Below are 23,313 nucleotides of genomic sequence, written 5' to 3'. Positions count from 1 at the left end.
AATATTCATGTAAACTATTTTTGCCCAGTTATGCACATCTCACCCCCAGCTTGCCTCTCTGTCCCAGAAATGCATATCAGGAGGGGTATAAGGCATATCAGGAGACAGAGTGGCATATAGGAGGTATAAGGGGATACCTCCTATATGCCACTCTGTCCCCTGATATGCATTATACCCCTCCTGATATGCCTTATAGCCCCCTATATGCCACTGATATGCCACTTTGTCCCCTAATATGCCACTGTGCCCCCTGATATGCCTTATAGCCCCATATATGCCACAGTGCCCCGATATGCCACTGTGCCCTCCTGATATGCCTTATAGCCCCCTATATACCTTTACCCTTGATATGCCACCATGCCCCGATATGCCTTTTACCCCTATATGCCACTGAGATGCCACTGTGCCCCCTGATATGCCTTATAGTGCCTTCATGCCACTGTCCCCCCGATACACCTTATAGCCCCTTTATGCCACTGTCCCCCCTGATATGCCTTATAGCCCCTTCATGCCACTGTCCCCCCTGATACACCTTATAGCCCCTTTATGCCACTGTCCCCCCTGATATGCCTTATAGCCCCTTTATGCCACTGTCCCCCCTGATATGCCCTGATACGCCTTATAGCCCCTTTATGCCACTGTCCCCCCTGATATGCCTTATAGCCCCTTTATGCCACTGTGCCCCCTGATATGTCTTATGCCCCCCCGATATAAGAAAAACTGACATCACTAAAATTGTTTTTTATATTTATATTTATTAAATATAGACAAAAAAAATACACAATACAATATAAATATATATAAATATATGGACAATAAATCAAATATTATAGACATAAAAAAAACCCACAAATGCACATAATTAATAGATCCCGCAAAAATTCTACCTGCCCCACCAGGGGTTAATATATCAACAGAAGAAACACAGGGCAAATGAGCATAAAAATAAAGATAATACTTACCCAGTGCTGCTTACTTGTCCTGTTTTTCTTCTGTTGATATATTAACCCCTGGTGGGGCAGGTGGAAGTGGCAGCGAGATGAAGTAGCGAGGTTGCGCACATCGCGCACTAAAATCCAAATCCCCAGCAGGCGCTGCAGCGGGACCTGGATCCTCTCCGGCAGCCGGTAGGGGTCTGTGTGATGCGCGCAGACAGCCGCTTCTCCCCTCCGCTTCCGTTGGGGCTTCCATGATGGAAGCCGCACCGGAAGGTCACATGACGCCGGGTTCAGTAATAGAAGCCCCGGCGGAAGTGGAGGGGAGAAGCGGAGGATGTCTGTGTGTTTTGCACAGACCCTCACCGGGTGGCAGAGAGGATCCAGGTCTCCTGCAGCTTTGCGGGGGGTCTGGATTCTACAGTTATAATCCGATCTCTGTTTGAGATCGGATTATAGAAGGACGGGAGTTTTTCAGAGCGTTTGCTCTGAAAAACATAATTTTATAAATCGATAAAAATCGATTCAACTAATCGATTATGAAAATCGTTGACAACGATTTTCATAATCGATTATTATCGATTTTATCGATTCGTTGTTGCAGCCCTAATCACAATAACTCCAGGATCAGTGCACCTGGAGTAACGAGGAGTGAAACTGAAGCCTAATCTTAATTGGAGTTAACAATAAGTGTCAGGACACTGAAAGGCAGATCATTTTCTATCTCCCAGTTGGTATAAGTGAATACATTAAATGATACTCATTTATCCTATGGTAGCGTGAAACACACTCAATGTATTGTATTGTGTTAATATAAATAAGGAATACTCTAGGGACCTAGTACTTCCGGTTTTACAGAGAAATGTATTTACCGTATTTGCTCGATTATAAGACGAGGTTTTTTTCAGAGCAAATGCTCTGAAAAATACCCCTCGTCTTCTAACCGGGGTCGTCTTCTAATCAGACCTCAAATAGAGGTTTGATTATGAGACTAAGATCCAGATCCCCCGCACCGCTGCAGGGGACCTGGATCCTCCTGTCTCCCCCCCCCATTTAACACCCCCCCCATTTAACACACCCCCCCCACTTAACACCCCCCCCACACACACTTACCGGTGCTTCCTGCTGTATTGCCGGGGCAGCGGGTTGACGTCTACGCGATCCGCGTAGACAACGTCCGCTGCAGCCGGAAGGAGGTGTGGCTAGCAGCGGGGGTTGTATGCGGTGCCGCACCGGTGCGGGGAACTCTGATCTCTGACAGCCTATATGCCACTCTGCCCCATAATATGCATTTTAACCCCCTAAATGCCAGAATGGGATATAGGGGTATAAGGCATTTCTGGAGGCAGAGTGGCACATAGGGGGTCAAAAGGCATACCATGGGGCACAGTGGCATATAGAGGGTTAAAAGGCCGCAGTGCCACATTGGTGTGGCAAGCCTGGGGGCAGATGTGCGTAACTGGGGGACAGGTTGGAAAATACAAGGAAATAAAAACAAAAAAAATATTTTTCTCAATCATAGCTTTTATTTAAAAAAATAGTTTACATGAATTAACATTTACTGGTAAAACTTTTTTCCTTTAGGGTCGTCTTATATTCAGGCTTTTTCTTTTTTCCTAAGTTAATATTCAGATTTTGGGGGGTCGTCTTATAATCAGGGTCGTCTTATAATCGAGCAAATACGGTATTTATTACTGTAGTACATCACTCATTTCTACTTACTTTCTATTCCTCCAATCCTAAACTTTGACTTCACTCAATGCCCCAGTTAGACCTTTCTATCTCTGTTTGAGTGGACCAGTTTAAAATCTGTTTTACGAATCGTAGCACTGAGAAACTAATACGAGAAAAGTCTTTGGAATTAGATTTGGTGCATATGGAAGGAGCAGGTTGTTCTACTTTGTGAAAGGGTGTGGGAACTTACAACCCTTCAAGTAACGATTGAGCATCTTGATGCGGTGTGTCTGGTGCCAACAGCACAAACTTCCACAGCTGCCATGGTGGAAAGCAGCCAACTTCAAAAGTGCTTTCAAAAGTGTCTCCAGGAGAATAGCTGATGTTAAATACTTTTTGTTCCTCAGGTCCAAATCTCTATAGATGCTGGAGGGGGGATACCCACGTAGAGAATATACAACTTATTTTTATTCACAACCTATTCAAGAACCATTAGATGTAGCGTCATACAGGTCAGATGCAATAGGACATCTGGTGGTTCCCTTAGATCATACAGATTTCAGGCATCCCACTAACTAGACCTCTGATCTCTCATACTATCTTGCAGCAGAGCAGAATAACTATAGCAATTGTCCACAAATTCAACTTTTTATCCTCTAAGATATTTTTAGACTATGTCTTTGCACATATCAAGCTTCCATTTATATATCGCTCAGCCTGCTGAGTTTTTTCCCTGCTATTTTTGAAAATTCCTATGGTGTGAATATCAGCTGTGTTCCTTCTTTATGAGTCACGAATAGGCTGGAAAGAAAACCGTTATCTGTTGCTTCTGTTAGTAACACAGAATGGCAACTTTTTTTTCTTGACTTAATAAAAAAGAACACTTTACATTTAATGTATTAGGTGCTAAATTAGTATAAAATGTCAGCTTTGAAACCTTAAGGTCTCCCTGCAAAGTTTTCCATACCACAGGAGACAAGGAAAGAAGAGACTTGCATGATATTTGAAGATACATTTGGATACTACTGGGCTTGGAAAATGGGTTCTGGATACTTCTTCGTTGGCTCATAAGCAATGGGGATAAATCCTAGCCGCCAACAACCTAGTTGTTCTTGGTTCCAAAGTTTTGGCTTCCTCAAAGGGTTTATCAGTAGGGGAGAAGCCATTTTTCCTCTTAAATTTTTGGTTCTGTATTGCCTAATCAGTGGGTTTACTGCATAAGGCATCTGAAGTGTTCCCTTTACGTGAGGTTGGTAATCTCACATTATATGGGGATCTTCGTTGGAGCACATGCCAGGCTGGGTTGGCCTGCAACAGAGCTCAAGTTTTTAAAATCTGTAATTGTACAGGGCTACGGAATATGATGGCGCTATGTAAAACAATAAATAATAATAATAATAAAAAGGAAGGAAAATGAGGCCAGAAAGTAAAATTTGAAGACAAAACCACAGGACAGGAGAGTGGGTCAAAAAGTGAAGCTAATGAAACATGGATAGTAAAAATATGCTTTATACAACCACTTCAACAAAGCAAAGCCATAGCAGCCTGAGCATTCTAGGGGTGGTAGTCTGAGGCAGCTGGAGTTCAAAAAAGTGCCAAATCCCTGATTTAAGCCATTTTTTTGATGTTGATTAATGTAAAGTACCAATAGAAGGCTGCTCTGCTTTACAGAATATCTGTATCTCTTAAGCCCGTAATGTGTCATTTAGTCAAATGACTTGAGATTTACCGGCTAAACAGTTTCCATGCAGTATTCCTTATTGAAATTGTGACCCAGTTATATCTAAATTAGTAACGTACAATTTTAGACGTGCACTTATCTTTTTCCAGGATAATAAAATCTCAGCAGAAAACGAGCTTGATCAATAATTGAGTAGCTGAAGCAAAACGCTAAATAAAGTAAAGCTGAAGCTGTAATGTAGGAACTAATGTACGTTCATTGTTCATTCCAAGCTTTTCCTCTTTTTTGAAAACATGTGGAGATCATTATAGCAGCATAAGCAATATTCCTTTCTCAGCACATTGGGAATGTACCTCCTGCCACTTACTTGGGTCTATTCACTAAAGTGTGAGTGCTTGTAAGCACTCACAACAATCACTCACAAAAACATCACTCACAACAATTGTAAATGAGAGTTAGAACGTAGTTCCAACTCACGAAAGTCATTCATTTATGATGATACACTGCCTATCATTGGTTCATTTTAGTGTGATTTAAATCAGTATAATATGCATGAAAATGAGACCAAAGTAGTCTCCAAAGTTTGCAATATAATGCTATCCGGTAAGCCCGTAAAGGTATTTTCTTTACAAAATAAAGGTAAAGTAGGTGTTCAATATGGTATACTGTTTAATTTGTAGGTTAGTGGAAACAGTTGAGCTTTTGAACTAATAAAATCGTAACTGCTTCTGCATTTAATAGCGTTTCCCATTATACAGGAAACCCACCCATCCTAAATGAAGTACACCCCATTAATTTATTATAACATGAAAAATGATTAAAATGGAATAATCGCATGGCACAATAAAAGTATAAACGAAATCTGTGTATAAGGAAACTCAGATGTTCACTCATACTTTTAAGAGCAGCTTGCCGCTCGTTGGTGTTGCTGCTGGACCCTATGGTCACCGTTATTGCTTCCTCCCGAACAGTAAATAAGAGATGAACCAGCGATTAAAAGGAAATATTTTTAATGCATTAGAAAACAAAACACACACACAAAGATATTCATGCAATATATATTATTTTAATAACTACTAATAGTAATAATGATGGTTATTAATAGGGTCTTTAGATTATTAAAGGCCTCTTGTAATTTAGATAGATACACTTGTATCACCTTGTACAATGGAAATATCTGGTTATTGGAAAAGATACTTTGGTACCATTGTTGGAACACTGTCCACAATCAATAAACTCTGAGCAAAGAGGATGGAGGTGGAAAGTAAAAAAAGATAACAGCAAAACAAAGAATTTTTTTTAAAGAGAACCCTTGCATCGCTGGCACTAAATTGCTGATAATGTTATTAAAATAAGCCTTTAAGTTTTTTTTGTTGTAATCCCAACCTTTGGTTACTTATTCAGATTTCCTTCCTCGCAGTTGATCGTGTGTTCATTTTCATTATTAGCAATTGTTAAAACAAATTATATACACGCGCACTACACAGGGTGCAGTATAATGTATTGCATATCTCTGTTGGCAATAATTTGCCACAATAGAGCCATATGAACTTGTGTGACCTTCCAGGCCAAATATGCCTTAGAACTCCAAAGCATTTGTTTGTCTGGCCCACAAACCTTAAGTAATGACACCCACACAAGAAAAAGGTGGGTAATGCTATTGTAGAAACATAAAAGAATATTAATGGAAGAATGAAAACAAATCTTAGTAGTGTTTTCATTATTGATCTAAAGATGGCATCTCCCACACCAGGAAAGTCTACACTTGATAGACAGTTCCTAGCTCTCCATCCACCTGATGGTTCCTAAAAGTGGTAAGTGACCTGGATGTGCCCTTTGGTTGCATCCCAATTTGTATGGAACCAAGGCGATGAAGCACCTTGTTCTTTACAACTAAAAATGGAAAAGATCCATATTTTCCAAACACTGACGCTTCTGGAGATGCAAGTCCAACCAATCACGAGAACACCTAAAAAAATATGTATAATATTTTTTTCACTAAAGGCATGACTTTTTTAAGGAAACAATGTTATGGTCTTACAGGAAACTGGTAGAGAAAAGTTCCTTTATGAGTTTCCATCTAAATGAATGAGTATTTATTTTGTATCACAGGAATCACCTTTGACTGGCATTATGTATTTCTTACATCCCCATTAATGGACAGTAATTAGTGCAGAATATCATTAAAAACCCAAATGCATGAAGTGTCTCTTAATTCAGAGAAAGATGGTAAGAAAATTTCCATCTTATAATTTAGGGGAGAAAAGTGACCTGCCTCTGAGAAACCCCAGACTGTGGAAGGTTCCCCGAGTGAGGGCATGTTCTTCCTACATTGTGGACTTCCATGAGAGACCATCTCCCAGGCTCCCATTGCACATCACAAGGCTGAAATATGAGCTGTGGTGAGTGTCACCCCGTCCGCCCCAGAATAGAGAGAGATAATTTTACGTGTATTCATGCTATTTTTATGAAATACTAGACCAGGCTTTTCACTATTTCTGGTATCAGGTGAAGAAAAAACAAAACAGTAATTATGATGTACACATTAACAAACTAGGCCCATCATGTGAGTTTCGAAAGTTATGGAGAAAAAAAACCATGCAAGGGTTTCGAAGTTACTCAAAAAAGAAAAAAAAGCAAGCTGTCCTATCATGCCTCATTGGGGTGCAAGCAATAAGGAATTTTAATCGATTAATTGTTAGAAATGTTTTGAAGAATGTTTGATTTTGCATAAAACCTGATTTTCTTAAAGCTGTGGTGCTGAGATGCAGGGCTACAGTTTTTTCAGGCTTGTATAATCTACCTGCAAAGGTCCTTCTCTGTTCTGGAGATGATTCGGTTGTGGTATATCCGCTCAGTTAAGGCGGTTTCAAGGCTAGTAACTAAGGGTCGAAAAGGAACAGGACAAAAAAAATACAATACTTTTTATCTTCCAAATGTTTAATTGTTAAAACAGACTCCCTTGATCAAATGATTAATATTCCTTTAAGTAGCAATGTACTATTGTGGCAAATATCCTACTGCACAGCATTTCATTTTAATGTGGAAAAAAGAAGAGCTGAATTTAATGCAGAGTAATCCATTAGAAAAAAAATATAATACATAATCAATTAAAACAAATAAAAAAATTACATAATAAAAAAAATAATACATTATATTTATTTTTTCTTTCTTGATGAAAGACTTTAAAGCACATACACACAGCTAAAATGCATGTGATTTCGGAACAGATTAATGTTAATTGTTTCTTTCAAGGGCCTGCGTCCTGCACTGATGATGGTACCAACGCTTATCAGTATGTAGAGTTTCTGTATAAAAAGTGCTTCTTCAGCAAAGTTTGAAAACTGCCCTTATGGAATGTTAAAATAAAGAGAGCCTTTCCTTTTCTATTGGTTGCTATGTGAACAAGACTTTTCAAACAGGAGCAGAACCAATTTTCAGACATAATCCCTGTTACATCTGACCCTCTTGGGGCTGCCAGGTACTGAGGTCAGATAAGGGAGCAGGACAATATAGAGATGATGGAACCTTAGGAAAGGAACTACCCATACTCACTAAGGTAGCTGTCGATGGCAACTACAAGGGGTGACACTGGCATGTAGACCACAAATGGAGACCATATCAGCATCACTTATTTGTAAAACCCAAGAGCCCATAATTTATATGCTTGTTGGAGCAAGTAAAAACATACAATTTAAGATTCATCTCTCCACTTTATTCTTATTTCCTTTCCTGCTTGAGCAGGAATGTGGTGTCCAAATTGGGGTACCTGTGTTGGGGGTGTAATAAGATGGAGAGGGGAGTATCTGGTACCAGAAATGAGCAGAGTCCGGGTGTGATCACCTGCCTTACAGGAGCCACATGATTTTACAGCTCCGAGGATCAATCACAGGAGATCAAAGGGTCTCCCCCACTGGCCCATATTCATCATCTCCTGTAAATACAGGACAGTGGGGCAGCTAGCTGGGACAGTGGGACTGTCCTGTGAAAACTGGGGCTGTATGGGAGGTATGGATTTTGGATGTAGCAAGTGCTTTTGCACACTTTTCTGGGTGGATTTTAAGACACTGCTATGAAGGATGGGCCATAATTCTTCAAACAGATATGCCTGAATTAAACTGGATTATTGCCTAGAACCCGTAACCGTTAAAAACGTATGATTGGAATGGGTACATTTTTTATAATTATGACAGGGTCTTAAGATTAAAGCATTTTTAAATCAGAGCTTAGTGTATCCAAAGACCCATATATTTAAATATACAATGCATATGCAAGGCTGTTTTTTTTCCAAGTTACTTTCAAACAGATCAATATTCACTTAACGTATAATGGTTAAGAGTCATTTATATATTCATTCAATGCTTTGCTTTCCGTAATCATGTTTCTAAAAATGGAGCAAAAATAATCTATTATATTGGTTATATATTTGCTAAAGAATTCTAAGTTTGGTACAAATCATATAATAGGTGGAAAATCCTTTATTTATATATTGGTTTATTTTAAATATTAATATACTAAGGTTAATAAATTACTCAGAGATCAGAGGCTGCAGCTGAGGCTTGGCAATTCATTTCTGCCAAGGTTTTAAATAGCCACAGAGGGGCATTCGTTGTTTTATGGGGTGTTGCTAGAGGTACAGCTAGGTCTTTATTGACTTTTTTGATGGCTTGACAACCTATTGATAGCTGATTATGTAATGGAATGAACCAGAGTTATTGTGAATTCTTGGGTGAGGAATGGGTGGATGTGAGAGACGTTTTTTTTAGATGCAAGCAGCAGGATCTGGCGAGGGACTGAATGTAAGGGATGAAGGTTTGTGTCAAGGCTAACCTCAAGGTATCGGGCCCGGTTAGTAGAGAGATGTTGTTAATGGTGATAGAGAATTCAGGAACTGTTTGGAGATAGGAGGGAAGATAATGAGTTCAGTTTTAGAAAGATTAAGTTTCAGGTAGCATTGTGACATCCATGAAGAAATAGCAGACACACATCTGGTAATACGAGACATGAGAGACTGAGAGAGATCAGGAGAAGACAGGTAGATTTGGGTATCATCTGCATATAGATGATACTGAAGGCCAAACGAGTTGATTAGTTTGCCAAGAGATGAAGTATAAAGAGAGAACAGCAGAGGGCCACGGACTGATCCTTGGGGGACACTAACCGAAAGTGGAAGAGGTGATGATGTCTTGCCAGAGAAGAACAGAGAAGGAACAGTTAGATATATATTAGAAAGCTGTAGTTGTTGTTATATTCACGGAATTTTTCCATTGGCCACAGCCTCACATGGAAGGCCTGAATCTGGTATCTCAAGCAGCTACTATTTTGATGAAAGATGCTATAAGACACAGCCCAAACTGACCGCTCGTTCTTTGGGTCCTTAATGAGGATGTAACAGTAAACCAAATGGAGAACAGTAGGAACCTCAGTATTGGAACGTTGCTAAAGCACCTTCCCATGGAAGTATCTCAGGATTCTTTCTAATATTCATAATTGATAATGTAGACAAAACAAAATACTGTACCTGGCTGATGTCACAGTTCCATGGACAACGGTTGTATTGTTTGTTTTTTATGCCTAATACACCTATAATTGAGAATAAAAATAATTTAATCACAAATGTTTTAATGAAAGGCAAACCTGCAACATAGTAATTCTTCCCACCATTGAAATCAAGCTCCCAGACTTAGTTGGCACTCCCTTTAAAAACAATTCTGCTACATCTGCTTTATAATAATCCTGCGGCACCACACCCTAAGGAAAGTAAGTTATTTAGGTTTAAGAATAAGACCTTGGCGTTACTCGGCTTAGCTCTCTTAATACCCTTGGGCGTGTGTCATCTGGGCCTTTATTACCTGAACTGAACCTTGAATTGTTTCATGTACCAGCCAACTTTTCTACCATCAGCTTCACGCGGGTATGTGCTGACAAAAGGTTATTGACTTTGGCAGAACAGATAACACATCAGCTGTAAGATCTATGAAATTAGGGAAACATCTACCAATAGATATGTACACGGTTATTGCTAAAAGGTCTGTGACGAAACATTATTGGCTGGAAATTGCCAGCTTTGGGTGTAAAGGGACAGAAGGACAATGGAAAAATGGTCCACTTTGGCCCCTTATTGATACTGTATGAAAATGTTTAATAATTTGCTTTGTAGTGGTTGATTTCTTTTTGTACTTGCATGCAAGATTGTTTTAAATGATGAGCTGATAAATTTTGGAAACAAACTGAGGTTACTTGTGTCTGTGGCTATACAGAGATTGTAGCCATTTCTGATATATATGCATGTCATATGAGATATTTAAAGGGGGATTATATTTAAATTAATATCGATTAGTCTGGGCAGGGTTCCAAGTATTCCTAAACCTGGAAATCCCATCTGAAGCAGTGTCTCTTGGAAGCCAGAAGCAATGGGGCGAAAAGAAAAAGGTGTAGTTGTGGCTGGTGCAGGAATAAATTATGTACAGCTTAAAGTGTGTGAGCGAGTAGCACCAAATCATTCACCAGCCCAATGGACGATCACAGTCTCATCGTTCTGCATCGCCTTCCTCGGTGCAATTGGCATTATTTATGTCCGCTCAGCCTGGCAGAGTTTTATAGAGTAAAGTGTGGCCAAATTTATTTCTATGAATGCTGTACAAAGCTGATTTGTATTAAAGCAACATGGCGTTGTGGTGATAGTTTCCCATATGTGACTTATGTCATTATGCTAATAATGGTGAATTAATAAAGAAATCCCACTCAGAAGGATGATACAAAAATAATACATACAATGTGGGGCTCACATTCATTGTGTTTTACGTTCAGTTTTCATTTGTGGTGTGTTGTCATGTTTACATCATTTTCCTTGTGTTGTTTTCTGTGTTTCCAAGTGCCTGAGGTGTGCCGTGCAGTACTGTGTTGTCAGTGGGAAGCCATTATTCCTCCATTTTGTCTTGTTTTCTTCACAGGCGTGGCCAATAATTGACTCTTAAATTCACAATCGTCTCAAGTCATTGGATTATATATATATATATATTAGGAGCAATATTGATTGGCCACTCCTGGTATATAATTTGTTTGATTAAAGCCGAAAGATTTGTAAGTTGCTATTCTTTTTTTTTCTTTGTGCGTGTTCTATTAGGTTGCCTTGACATCATAACAACAAGCAATGGTAGGTATTTGAACTTATTTTTTTTATTTAAACATATTTGTGAATATGTATCTGAAATCAATGGACTGTGGTTGAATTCTGGTAAAATAGTTAACTTCATTGTTTGCCTTTCCAATTATGCGTTATGAAGGGCCAACCCCATTGAGTTTCTCCTACAAGGGCCATTCTGAGGAAATTATATTTATCACTGACTAGGTTGAGCTCTTTTGGAGTTGCCCCTTCATGATGCCTACTTGCAACTCTCTTTCAGACGTCTGATTTAATTAATACTTGTAACGGCTAAGGAATATAGCCTTGGTACTTATTTAAAATGTGCAAATACACTCCACAGTTACATACCATGGTAATTAATGACATATAATATGGAAAAACAGATCTATACACATTTATATAATTAGTTTTGGACCTGATATCTCAGGTGGTCATAGCCTGGCAGCCCCAAAACAGGTAAATTACAAATGGTATATGGCTTTTGTGGCGAACCCCTACTATTTACATATATATAAGATCACCAGTAAAATGTGTACCGTACTGTGCTTTACATCGTACGCCCAAACATATTGCATTATGGTTCACACCTTTGTTGGCCTTGACTTTTCTCCACATTGGAAGGCATGTGAGGAGACCTGATGTTTTTGAATCATATTTCCGACCTTATTTATAGTTTTCTGCTGGAAAAAAGGAGACTTTAGCAAACCAAGGCCTGGCTGTCTTTGCCACGTGGTAAAAGGGGCAGCCCAATGATATTTAGGGACCCGTCCGTAGCTGCCCCTTTCCCCACTGATTGTCTTTTCATGACCTAGAAGTACCCCTGTGTGATTAGCGACAGAAACCAAAGGGAGAATAAATTTCACCTCCCCCTTGCCTCAAGTGGTTTGTTCCATGGGCACTTCCTGTTTGGAGTGTGAACAGGCAGCGCCTTGGTTTATTGATATGTATGATCATTCCCGAGTTAATATATTGGTTTTTGGGATGGTCACAACAAACATTTGTAAAATAACTAGACTCTCTAAAATGTTAGTATTGCCTTTGGCCCGATAAAGGGAGGTTGATACTACTATCGCAAGCTTGTCCTTAAAATGTAATGTTGGTCCGATTAAAAATATTGATATTGTTATATTGAGATAAAATACATATATTTATACACATGCGAATATTACATGCATCCTTATAATAGGAACATTTAGTGTAATGTGGTAATGGTGTCTTCTTAGGATGAGTTATGGTGGATCGTGCTATAAAACAGGGTTTGTGTGATCACATGGTCATGTACTATCTTCCCAAATACATACAGTATATGAATGAGGCACAACAACATGGATTTGCCCAGGGGCAAACCTGTTAGCATTGAAGTGAGAGTAGGCAGTAGTGCATGCTACATAGTCTGTGTGGTTAAATGGTTAGGTACCTTCAGTGAGTGGGAGACCTTAGGAGTAGCTGCAGTTACCGATAATGTGGAAGAGCAGGTGGGATTTGTAGAAGTAATGGACATCTTCAGATGTTTATAATGGAAATGGTGTGAGAAGAGGGGACGTGGTGGGAAGTGGGTGATGGTGATAGAGGACAGAGTCGCAAGAAGGAGGGTTGATAGTTGGGGGAAAGGTTGGTAGTATGGGCGGTAACTGCATGAGCGTTTATTGTGGATGGGAGAGGGAAAAGGGAAAAAAAAGCTAAACCACATTTTTGGCATGTAATTCTAATAATTGGCCAACATGCCAGTATTACTATAATAACATAACAGGGAAGAGCTGTCAGCTTGACAAATGTAACAAAAAAGCTAAAATGCTTTTTTGGTATGTAATTTTAATGCCCAATTGACTGTTATTAGTCATAATGTAATAGGGATGAAGCTGAAGAATATAACAGTAGGTTGGTTTTATATCATATTGTTTGCTGCTGTGATACCCCATTCGGGTCTGATGTAGTGGCCACACAGCACTACATATATCACAGGCTAATTATGTGGATGTCATACAAATGGTTCATGGTGACCCAAAGGCACAGATAGCTTTCTAGTTTGTATTAAGCTACAACTCCCAATATGCCATTGCCAATCTTTGGAAATCCAGATTTGTACAATAGCTAAATAGAAAACCTAATGATTTTAAAATGCTATGACTGAGCTGATTAACTAAGTTGTGTTAAATCACTAGTTGAGGAATCAGTTTTCATACTTCTGTAAATCAACCTTAAAATATTGCCGGTTCTATTAAAATTGAATTGGAATCTATTATAGTGAATGGCTGAAAAATAAGAGCAGTTCTAGCAAAAATGATGCAGTCACCATACCAACCATGGTCTAACATTGGCCCGTGTTTACCACTTGATGTCACTATTTTTCTTTATACATGATCCCCCCCCTTGTCTTTTCCTCTGGTGTGACTGTACAGAATTTGATATTGTCTACTGTTAATTTAGTCATAGCTCATATGAAACATTTAATAAAAGTATATTGTCCACATTTGCCCTGATGTTACTTTGTCTACCCATAAATAAAAGTCATAGTAAACTCTTTTTTCCAACTATACAATTGATGATGAAATAGCGTTTTGGAACCACTTTGACATTTCACCAATATATTTTGCTATAAAATGAATGTTTTTTATTCTAAATATCATGGAGCCTTAAATATAAAGCCATATTGGCGTAAATAAGTGGATAAAATCAGTAGCAACACACCAAAGAACTGAGCATTAAATAAATGATCTTGAAAAAAATCACTATTTGTCTTTGTGATGACTGGTTGGGGGCTCAATTACTAACATGGCACTGCTAACCACACAGACTCCATTTGTTACTTATTATTTACATATAGAGCTCTATTGCAATGCACTAAAGGGAACATTTTAAAGGAAAGCAAAGAATAGCAATTATTTGTTCTTTGCACATTAGGGAATCTGTAACGATGCTGCAGACAACGATGAAACATTTTTCTCGTCTTGGGACTTTTTATGAAACCTGTAAAGTTATTTTTTCTCTTGTTATCAAGAACATAACCTGATAAACCATTTAGTCTCTATAATTCTTGGCGTTCATAATTTTAAAACAATTCATAGGAAGACGAAACAATGTAATGCTATTCCAACCAACTTGATGTTTGCCATCATTTACTGGAATGCCTTTATTTATTCCACATATATAATTCAAATATTACCTACTGTTGCTAGAGCCTCTTGTATTATTCATATTTTATATTGTGTACAAATAATGTAAGTAGGATAAAATACTTCCAGCATGTCCTCGGTCTAATCTGTGAATAATGTTTCATCAAAGCAAGAAAATATACATAACTTTGATTCAATTTAAATAATGGAGTATGGGTTATTTGCATAATTATTCAGATACTGTACATGTTCTTTTTTTTTAATCATATTCCAAAGTACTTTCCTTCAGCTGTTCAAACAGTACATTATTTTTTATATTTTTTTTCTTAGTAAATTAGATTTAATTTAGCTGATTATAAAATAGTAAACAAAGAAAAATCATAAACATAATTATTTTAAGTACTTGCAAAATAAATACAGATGTTTGTTTTGAAAGCATTTTATTTTCCCAGATTTTAAATTGACCACCATACTGTGTGTAAAAGGGAAGTGATTCTTATAACCTCATCACTAGTGTTTTGAATTGGTAACTTATGTCTACCCTGGTGACTTTTAGAGCTACCCAAACCTTCTTGGAAGGGTTTCATCTGAACAAACCACAAGACTTCTGGAAGGATGTCCTTTGGACAGACAAGACCAAAGTAGACATGTTTCTCCATAATGCACAGTGCCACATTTGACCAGAAAACAAACACAGCATATCAGCACAAACACCACATACAAACTGTCAACCAGGTTGGTGGAGGAGTGATGATTTGTTTTGCAACCTTGCAGTCATTGAGTCGACCCTGAAATTCCCCTGTATACCAAAATATCCTAGGGTCAAATGGGAGGCCATCTGTCCGACAACTAAATATTGGCCGAAATTGGGTCATGCAACAGGACAATTATCCCAAGCACACCAGCAAATCTACAACAGAGTGGCTGAAAAAGAAAAGAAACAAGGTGTTGAGCATAACCAAATGCCTGCAAACCTCAATGAACTAAAGCAACATTGTAAAGAAGAGTGGGCCAAAATTCCTCCATATCGATGTGAGAGACTGATGAAGACATACATAAATGATTTATATCAAGTTATTGCTGCTCAAAGTGGTTCTACAAGCTATTGAATCATAAGATGTACTTGGTTTTCCACATATGGCTTCTCTATTTTGGCTTTATTTTTGTTGAATAAATCATGACATGGTGTAATATTACATATGTTGTTGTTCATCTGAGGTTGTATTTACCTAATTTTTGTACCTGCTAAGGAACAGATGATTGTTATGTGCTGCTATGAAAAACCATAGAATTCAAAGAGGGTGTACTTTATTTTTCACATGACTGCATACATAAAAATATTGAGATAAAGGGATATATTAATTATACTGAGAGTATGCTGCTAGTTTGTGGCAGCAAACTTGGATGAATTGGATAAATTCATGCAATCACTCGACTTCAGGAGAGTAGAGTTAAAAAACCAGGCAACTCATAAGTTCATTAGACTGTAAGGTGTTTGTGATTAGCTGTTACTGCATGATGTCACTCATAATTTTGGGACATTTTGATATAAAATCAGGAGGAAGCCACGATTTGGCTTTGCTGATAATCCAACCTAAATCCTCCAAAGGTTAAGGTTTACATTTCCAATGCAAGTGCTACAGAAGAAGTGCCAGAAGATTGAGAACTTGCTGCTGTTAGATAAAAGTGTGCCCCGACCACCACCAGCAACTTAGTATATAATGCAGGGTTTGATCCATGGCCTGAAGATGTCTGATCTTCTTGTCCCAGGACTGCAATCATCAGGAATCTCTGAGGACAATGTCAAATAGGAACGTGCAGATACACACCCGTAAAGGCTGTCATGGATATAAAGCCCTAAGAAGACAGAACCTTTGGAGAGGACTTGACAGTCTCCATCCTGAAAAAGGTCTGGTGAAGAAACTCAATGTAGCACAGATATATAATCAGCCTGGGAGCTGAAGCCCTCAAGACAAGCACCACTGCAGAGAATGCACCCTTCTCCTGGGAATAAAGAGGTGTGAGAACGAAACCCATTATCTCCTGGGAATAAAGAGGTGTCAGAACAAAAGCCATCTTTGCATGCTTTTTTCAGGAAATGAGGAGGAGGCACAGACAGAAACGGTTTCTGGTTTGAGGGATGATGTCTTCTGGGTGTGGTACTTAGCAGGTTTTATATGATTGGAAGTTGATGGGCTAAATCAATAAATAAGTAAACAAGTAGGATAGAAAAGAGGCATAATATACATGCATTATTGGCCATTCATGCTCCTTCAACAGACTAACTTCATCTGCTGTAAATCCACATATGCATAATTAAAGCTTTAATAAATTAAATGAATATTATAAGATGTTTTGCTTTCTGTTCTCCTACTTTGTAGCAGTTGTGTGACAATAAGCAGAGATATACCGATTGCTCACCAAAACAGACTCTTACGTTGTAGCATCTGAGTGATACCAGTATGTGGCAGTGAGGCGTAACCTCCTGCTTGTCTGCATAGTATGTTCCAGTAGCTGACACGATGCAAAGATACAGTGATGGGCAGCATTCTAATCGTTTCCACAGCCTCCTCATATTAAGGCACATGATGAAATAAAAAAATATATATCAAGAGTCCTCAGTAGCCTTTTCACATTTAGGTTAAACTCAAATAATGTATTAGCTATTTTGCAATTATTAGAATATTAGAATAGTAGTATTTGAGTCAGGTAGGTATTCAGAGGCCTAACTAGAAACCACAGAACCCTGGTGTAATATGTTTATTATCCAACTATTACTTTGAGGATGGATCAGGTTGGATCAAATGTCTAGAGGTTTATTCCCTAATGCATTTATGTCCAAAATTAATAAAATAGCTATCCGGTTTTAGCATCTTCATACATTGAGAAAGCAGTGCACATTCAGCGTGAATTCTTTGTGAATGTTAAACTGGCAATTATTTACGCTTGGCAAACCTTGCAGAACCTTGCAGAATTGTATTAATATTAAATAAAATCATGTGAGTAATGAAAAGCTTCACGGTGTCAAGTATTTTCAACTGCTTGGCTCCTGACATGAACCAGGGTTTGGCCCAAGAGCCTACATATCAGGAATACTTGGGACGTAAGGTATTAGGTTATGCATTGTAGGAATGCAGATACCAAACCATATAGGAAAGGATAATGGGGTATGAGATAGCGAGTGAGCTTATCTATCTGACCCTTATTCCAAACCCTGACTCCAAACCAGAGTCTTAAACAACAATGTGACCAACATATCGCAGCATCCTAAAGAGCATAACATTATTTTTTAAAAAAACCAATAATGTATAGAGCTTGCTTGTCTCTTCTTCGAGGAGTGCGAGTGCTGGTTTTAAGAAATCTTGAGGCCCAAATGTGTTTACAATTCCCTGAAAATGATCTTCTACAAGGTGGGTCCTGGTTGAAACCAAGAGGAGTTTTACCACCAAAATTTTTAGAACCTGTGAGACGCGTGTATTTGGTCATTTCCCGCTCATGTCACCTCCGATCCATTGAACATTTTGTTTAAGTTATTTATTTGTAGTTAAACTAGGAGTTTGGTGAAAGAGACCAGTTTGAAGTGTTTCTCTGTCCTGACCAAGAGGACTAGACTTGGAGATCACTGTTCTAGGTAAAAAAAAAACAAAAAAAAACCTTGATAAAAATATATTTAAAAAAATATACACATACAAACCCAGCAACAAATTACAACATATTATTACTGCCATAAACTAACAAAATTTGACAAACAATGCTTCATACAGCTGTCGTGATGTGGCGCGGTACACGGTTGGTGATGAAAGTCATGACCTTTTCTGGTCTGATTAGCAGTCCGTTCGGCTGTTCATGCATGTAATTAGAATTCCACAGCTGTACCTTCATGTGCGTTATCTCGAAGCTTTCAAATGAAATCAAAATACTAGATTTGAAATGCATTCTCATTAACACTACTAATTGATCTTCTGAATAAGTAAACAATATATTGCACTAATGCTATATACCGCTCTGTATGCAATGCTAACATATTAATTAATGGGCGTTTTCTATGCCCTGATACAACATTTGGTTTTTGGGAGGTACCCCCTTTATTCATGTTTTTGACCCCAGGTTGTGGGACACAAGGACTGATAAATTACGTTTCATCATCTGTGGAAGTGAGCTCTTTATTATGCTCGGGTGCATTGTGGCATCTGGAATTTTATTACCATTCAGTGTCTGACTTTATTCCTTATTTTAAAGACCTTGGGAATGGCTGTAAAGGGCAGATAAAGTCATAAATATTATTTATTGCTGTATTTCTTATGCAAAACCATCCAGATCAGGCAGCAATTAATTTACCCTCAATCTCGGGTACTATGCATGTTTCAAGCGAACCTGTGATTCAAAAGAATTTCGCTTTTACAGAGTCCTAGTCACTTCCAGCAAATATATAGGTAAATCGTTATTTAAATTGAAGTATTTCAGCAGTTATCCCTGTGCCGTCAGGTAGAAATATGGTTGCCAAATCGGCACCTGCACTGGCAACCTGAGGCTCAATTTTCATGGCATTCCATATTCATACCTAGAAACTACATCGATGAACTGACCCTGAAACACTACAAATATTAACCCTCTAAGAATCTTAAAAATTATAAAAATATTATTTTGTAATGACTTGCTCATGGTGGCTACCAACTGGCTGCAGTAATGGTCTTTGTGAAAACCACTACTTGCCAGGTGGTAAATATCTTATTTATCATGTGTATTCAACCAGGTGTTTCAGTTGTGACAATACCGGGAAACTTCCTAGTGTAGGCTACCTAGAGCTAGCTGAAAGTGGGGTAAGGCTAGTCCCAAAAAACACTTAGTGGACGAGACCTGGAGGAGCAGAAGGCAGGTTGCGCACGCGAGACTCTGGTTCAAACCCAGAGTTCCCATGTGTGGTTGTGACATATTCGAGAGAAATGCACCTTTTTGGATGTTGAGATTCTTCAAAAAGGAGTCCACCAAGAAGTGGTCAGTGCTAGGTTAGCGGACCCGGAGAATTCCCATTCAAAGTGAGATTCTGTCATCACAAACTCTACCAGTCTCTGTTCCTCTTTCTAGCCTGGAAGTCCCTTTTTCCTGAAGATGTTTGGTGGTATGACGATATTTCTAAATTATATACACTTACGCAGCAGTCAATAGAATGGGCAGACTAGATGGGCTAAATGGTTCATATGTACTGTATGTTTCTATTGGTAGGTTAAACGGTATAGTCACATAAGAAAATCATGGTAAAGCCCTGCACCTTGGCCACTTCTAACCCTAACCCCCTAGAACATAAACAACCCTTGGGAGTTCTGTATCTGCCACCAGTGCTGAAAAAGTCATACAGAACGGAAGTAAAGATGGCTGCCTCCAAAGGCCCACACATAGGGGGAGATTTAAATACATATAGATAGCTCTTTGAATTTCCAAAAACTCTTTGGGGAACTAATATATATATTTTTGAAAATAGTAGGTATGGCTATAAAGCCCATTCCTCCTTTGTACAAAACATTTTTTTTTCCTTATTATTTTTTGCCCTACTGCCCAGATGAAGTTCCCTTATTGGGGGACCAAATTGTATGTTTATACGTGATTTTTTATATATATATTTCACGAGTCTAGATTTTACTGATTCAGTCTTTGTTTAACATCACAAATGCTAAATGGCACCCCAGCCGAGAATGTCGGTGCAGATGTTTCTGCAGAGCGTGATAATTGAAAATGTTATCGTGCCGTCAGACTGCACATTGTGTGTAATTATGGTGAGCCGGTGCCTTTTAGCCCTGGTGTAGTTGGCTGCCCCGGTTATGTTACCAGCTGCATCGCTGATTAAATTATTCTTAAACATGCCAGTAAACCATCTTTACACTGTGCGTGGCTAACAATATATTAAAATAGATAATACGTATATGACAACCCCAAATGTGTCCATATAAACCTGTCGTATTCCTCGTAGAGCATAGTACACTCATGTCATGCAGTATTAACCCTATTATTGTAGGGTATAGTACGCTCATGCCATGCACTATTAACCCTATTATGGCCACATCCACTTTTTTCTGTAGACGGTATGTGCTGTGCTATGGGTCATGTTTTTTAAAAATTGTGTCAGTCCATCTAATCTGCCCCTTTTATCTTGAAGACCTTAATCAGTCATTGGTCTTCGGGATAGCCAAATGCCTGTCCTGTGGAAATGTTTATTCTATTGCTTTATTAACCTTTACCACTTCCACTGGGAGACTGATCTACCACCCGCTCAGTGTGGATATCAGATTTAACTTTTAGACCATCAGTGGTATTAATGTGTATGTATGTAGCAAAATCTAAATACCAAAACAAACATTTCTGTCCACATATTCGTGGGGGGTAAAAGCGTTGTACCAGGTATGTGGTTGGGGCTCTTGATCAAGTTATCGAGTGATTAAGGTTATCACCTATCTGCTGGAGGAACGTACTTCGAAAGAGCATCCCTTTGTGTATGTCTCCTCTACAACGCAATCCTTCCAAACGTAGCCATCAATAATATGGTGTATATACAGGAGGGGAAGAGGAAAAATGGGAATGAATGGGAAAGGCTCTTTAATAAACATCAATCTTCTCACTTCTGATTAGAAGGAGAAAAAGCCAAAGTAACCCTTCAGCCCAGTAATTGGTTCTCCAACAAGGGTCCAACCAGCTGAGGAGCCAAAGCTGAAGGGGTATACAAAAGACCTAATAAACATGAACCAATGAAAGAGTGTCTCGAAATGCATAAGGTCTTAAAGTAGGTCTTAAACTCGGTAGAAAATGTCTCTCCGCACTTGTGCATACATCAAAATCCAATCGCAGTAACATGATAACATGATAATGTCATGGTCATGTTAGGACCTGTCCCATGTAGGATAGACTTAAAAATCTGTCAATAACATAATAGGTTAATGATTATAAGCGAAACCAAATAAAACTTTTTTTTAAAGAACAGATATATATGAAAAAAAACTAAGAAAACTGACTTGGAATAGCATTGCGTAGAACCTCAGGCCTCAGTTTTTGTCTTGTAACTCAATTTGATGAAGGACTATCTATGTCTCTGAATGTTTTCTGCTTTTCTTTCAGCCGATATCATTTCTACAGTTGAGTTTAACCACACAGGAGAACTGTTGGCAACTGGAGACAAAGGGGGACGAGTTGTTATATTCCAAAGGGAACCTGAGGTGGGTCTCTTAATTATTTCCAGTTTTACTACTTTTGGGGGAAATGTACCCATCGGCTTCATATTGATACTGAAGAACAGTACATATGGGGACTACGCTCTGGGTGGTCTGTCCACTTAACTGCTATTGCATGTGAGTGGGTTACGAATGCAGCTACAAGCTGACGCAAGTTGGACTGTGTCCCTCCAATGGAGGATTTGTTATATATTAACCCCCTATCCAATTGAGCAGGGAGTGGAGGATGAAGGAGAAGTATACATGTATCCATCCCTTGGTCCATCACTTACCCACCTATTTAATCTTTCTCTATCATCTGGAACTGTACCATCTGCCTTCAAGCATGCGCTAATCACACCAATTCTAAAGAATCCTTCCTCAGATCCCGTCTGTTTGTCTAACTACCGCCCTATCTCTCTGCTTCCTTTTACCTCTAAGCTGCTTGAACGGATTGTGTACAACCGCCTCATTAACTTCCTCTCCTCTAATTCCCTCCTTGACCCTCTACAGTCTGGTTTCAAACCCCTTCACTCTACTGAAACAGCTCTAACAAAAGTCTCCAATGACTTGCTCTCTGCCAAAGCAAAAGGTCACTACTCTATTCTAATTCTACTGGATCTCTCTGCTGCTTTCGATACTGTTGATCACCACCTTCTTCTAGACTCACTTGCTTCTATAGGCATTCGAGATACAGCTCTCTCCTGGATCTCCTCATATCTGTCTAACCGTTCCTTCTCTGTCAACTTCTCTGGCAAGACATCATCGCCCCTTCCACTTTCGGTTGGTGTCCCCCAAGGTTCAGTCCTTGGCCCTCTGCTGTTCTCTCTTTATACTTCATCTCTTGGCAAACTAATCAACTCATTTGGCCTCCAGTATCACCTATATGCAGATGATACCCAAATCTACCTGTCTTCTCCTGATCTCTCTCCATCTCTCCTGTCCCGTATTACCAATTGCTTGTCTGTTATTTCTTCATGGATGTCACAACACTACCTGAAACTTAATCTTTCTAAAACTGAACTCATTATCTTCCCTCCCTCCATCTCCACTCCACTACCTGAATTCTCTATCACCATTAACAACACGACTATCTCTCCTACTAACCAGGCCCGATGCCTTGGGGTCATCCTTGACTCAAACCTCTCCTTCATCCCTCACATTCAGTCCCTCGCCAGATCCTGCCGCTTGCACCTAAAAAACATCTCTCGTATCCGCCCATTCCTCACCCAAGAATCCACAAAAACCCTGGTTCATTCCCTTATCATTTCCCGTCTTGACTACTGCAACACTCTTCTGGTTGGCACTCCACTGTCTCGACTCTCTCCTCTACAGTCTATCCTTAATGCGGCTGCTAGGCTCATCTTCCTTGCACGTCGCTCCTCTTCTGCTTCCCCCCTCTGTGAAACCCTCCACTGGCTCCCAATTACCTTTAGAATTAAATTTAAGATCCTGGTACTGACATATAAGGCCATCCATAATACTGCTCCTCCGTACATTTCTGACCTCATTAGCAAATACTCTCCTACTCGATCCCTACGTTCCTCCCATGGGCTAAGGCTCTCCT

The 23,313-nt window shown here is 39.0% G+C and overlaps 1 protein-coding gene across 1 annotated transcript in view; it reads left to right on the top strand.

Moving 5' to 3' along the window:
- The window catches only part of PPP2R2C (protein phosphatase 2 regulatory subunit Bgamma), a 44,088-nt gene that overhangs the window by 4,098 nt on the left and 16,677 nt on the right, over nt 1-23,313 (top strand). Inside the window, exon 2 of the mRNA XM_089498398.1 lies at nt 21,655-21,752. Within this exon, the coding sequence (XP_089354524.1) occupies nt 21,655-21,752 (98 nt within the window). The remainder of the gene's footprint in view (nt 1-21,654; nt 21,753-23,313) is intronic.

This window comes from Sceloporus occidentalis, unplaced genomic scaffold, assembly GCF_023333645.1.
Source record: "Sceloporus occidentalis isolate IW3139 unplaced genomic scaffold, rSceOcc1.0.p SCAF_120, whole genome shotgun sequence".
In the NCBI taxonomy this organism is placed as follows: Eukaryota; Metazoa; Chordata; class Lepidosauria; order Squamata; family Phrynosomatidae; genus Sceloporus; species Sceloporus occidentalis.
The sequence above is the reverse complement of the archived record's forward strand: the minus strand, read 5'-3'. Positions and strand labels throughout refer to the sequence as shown.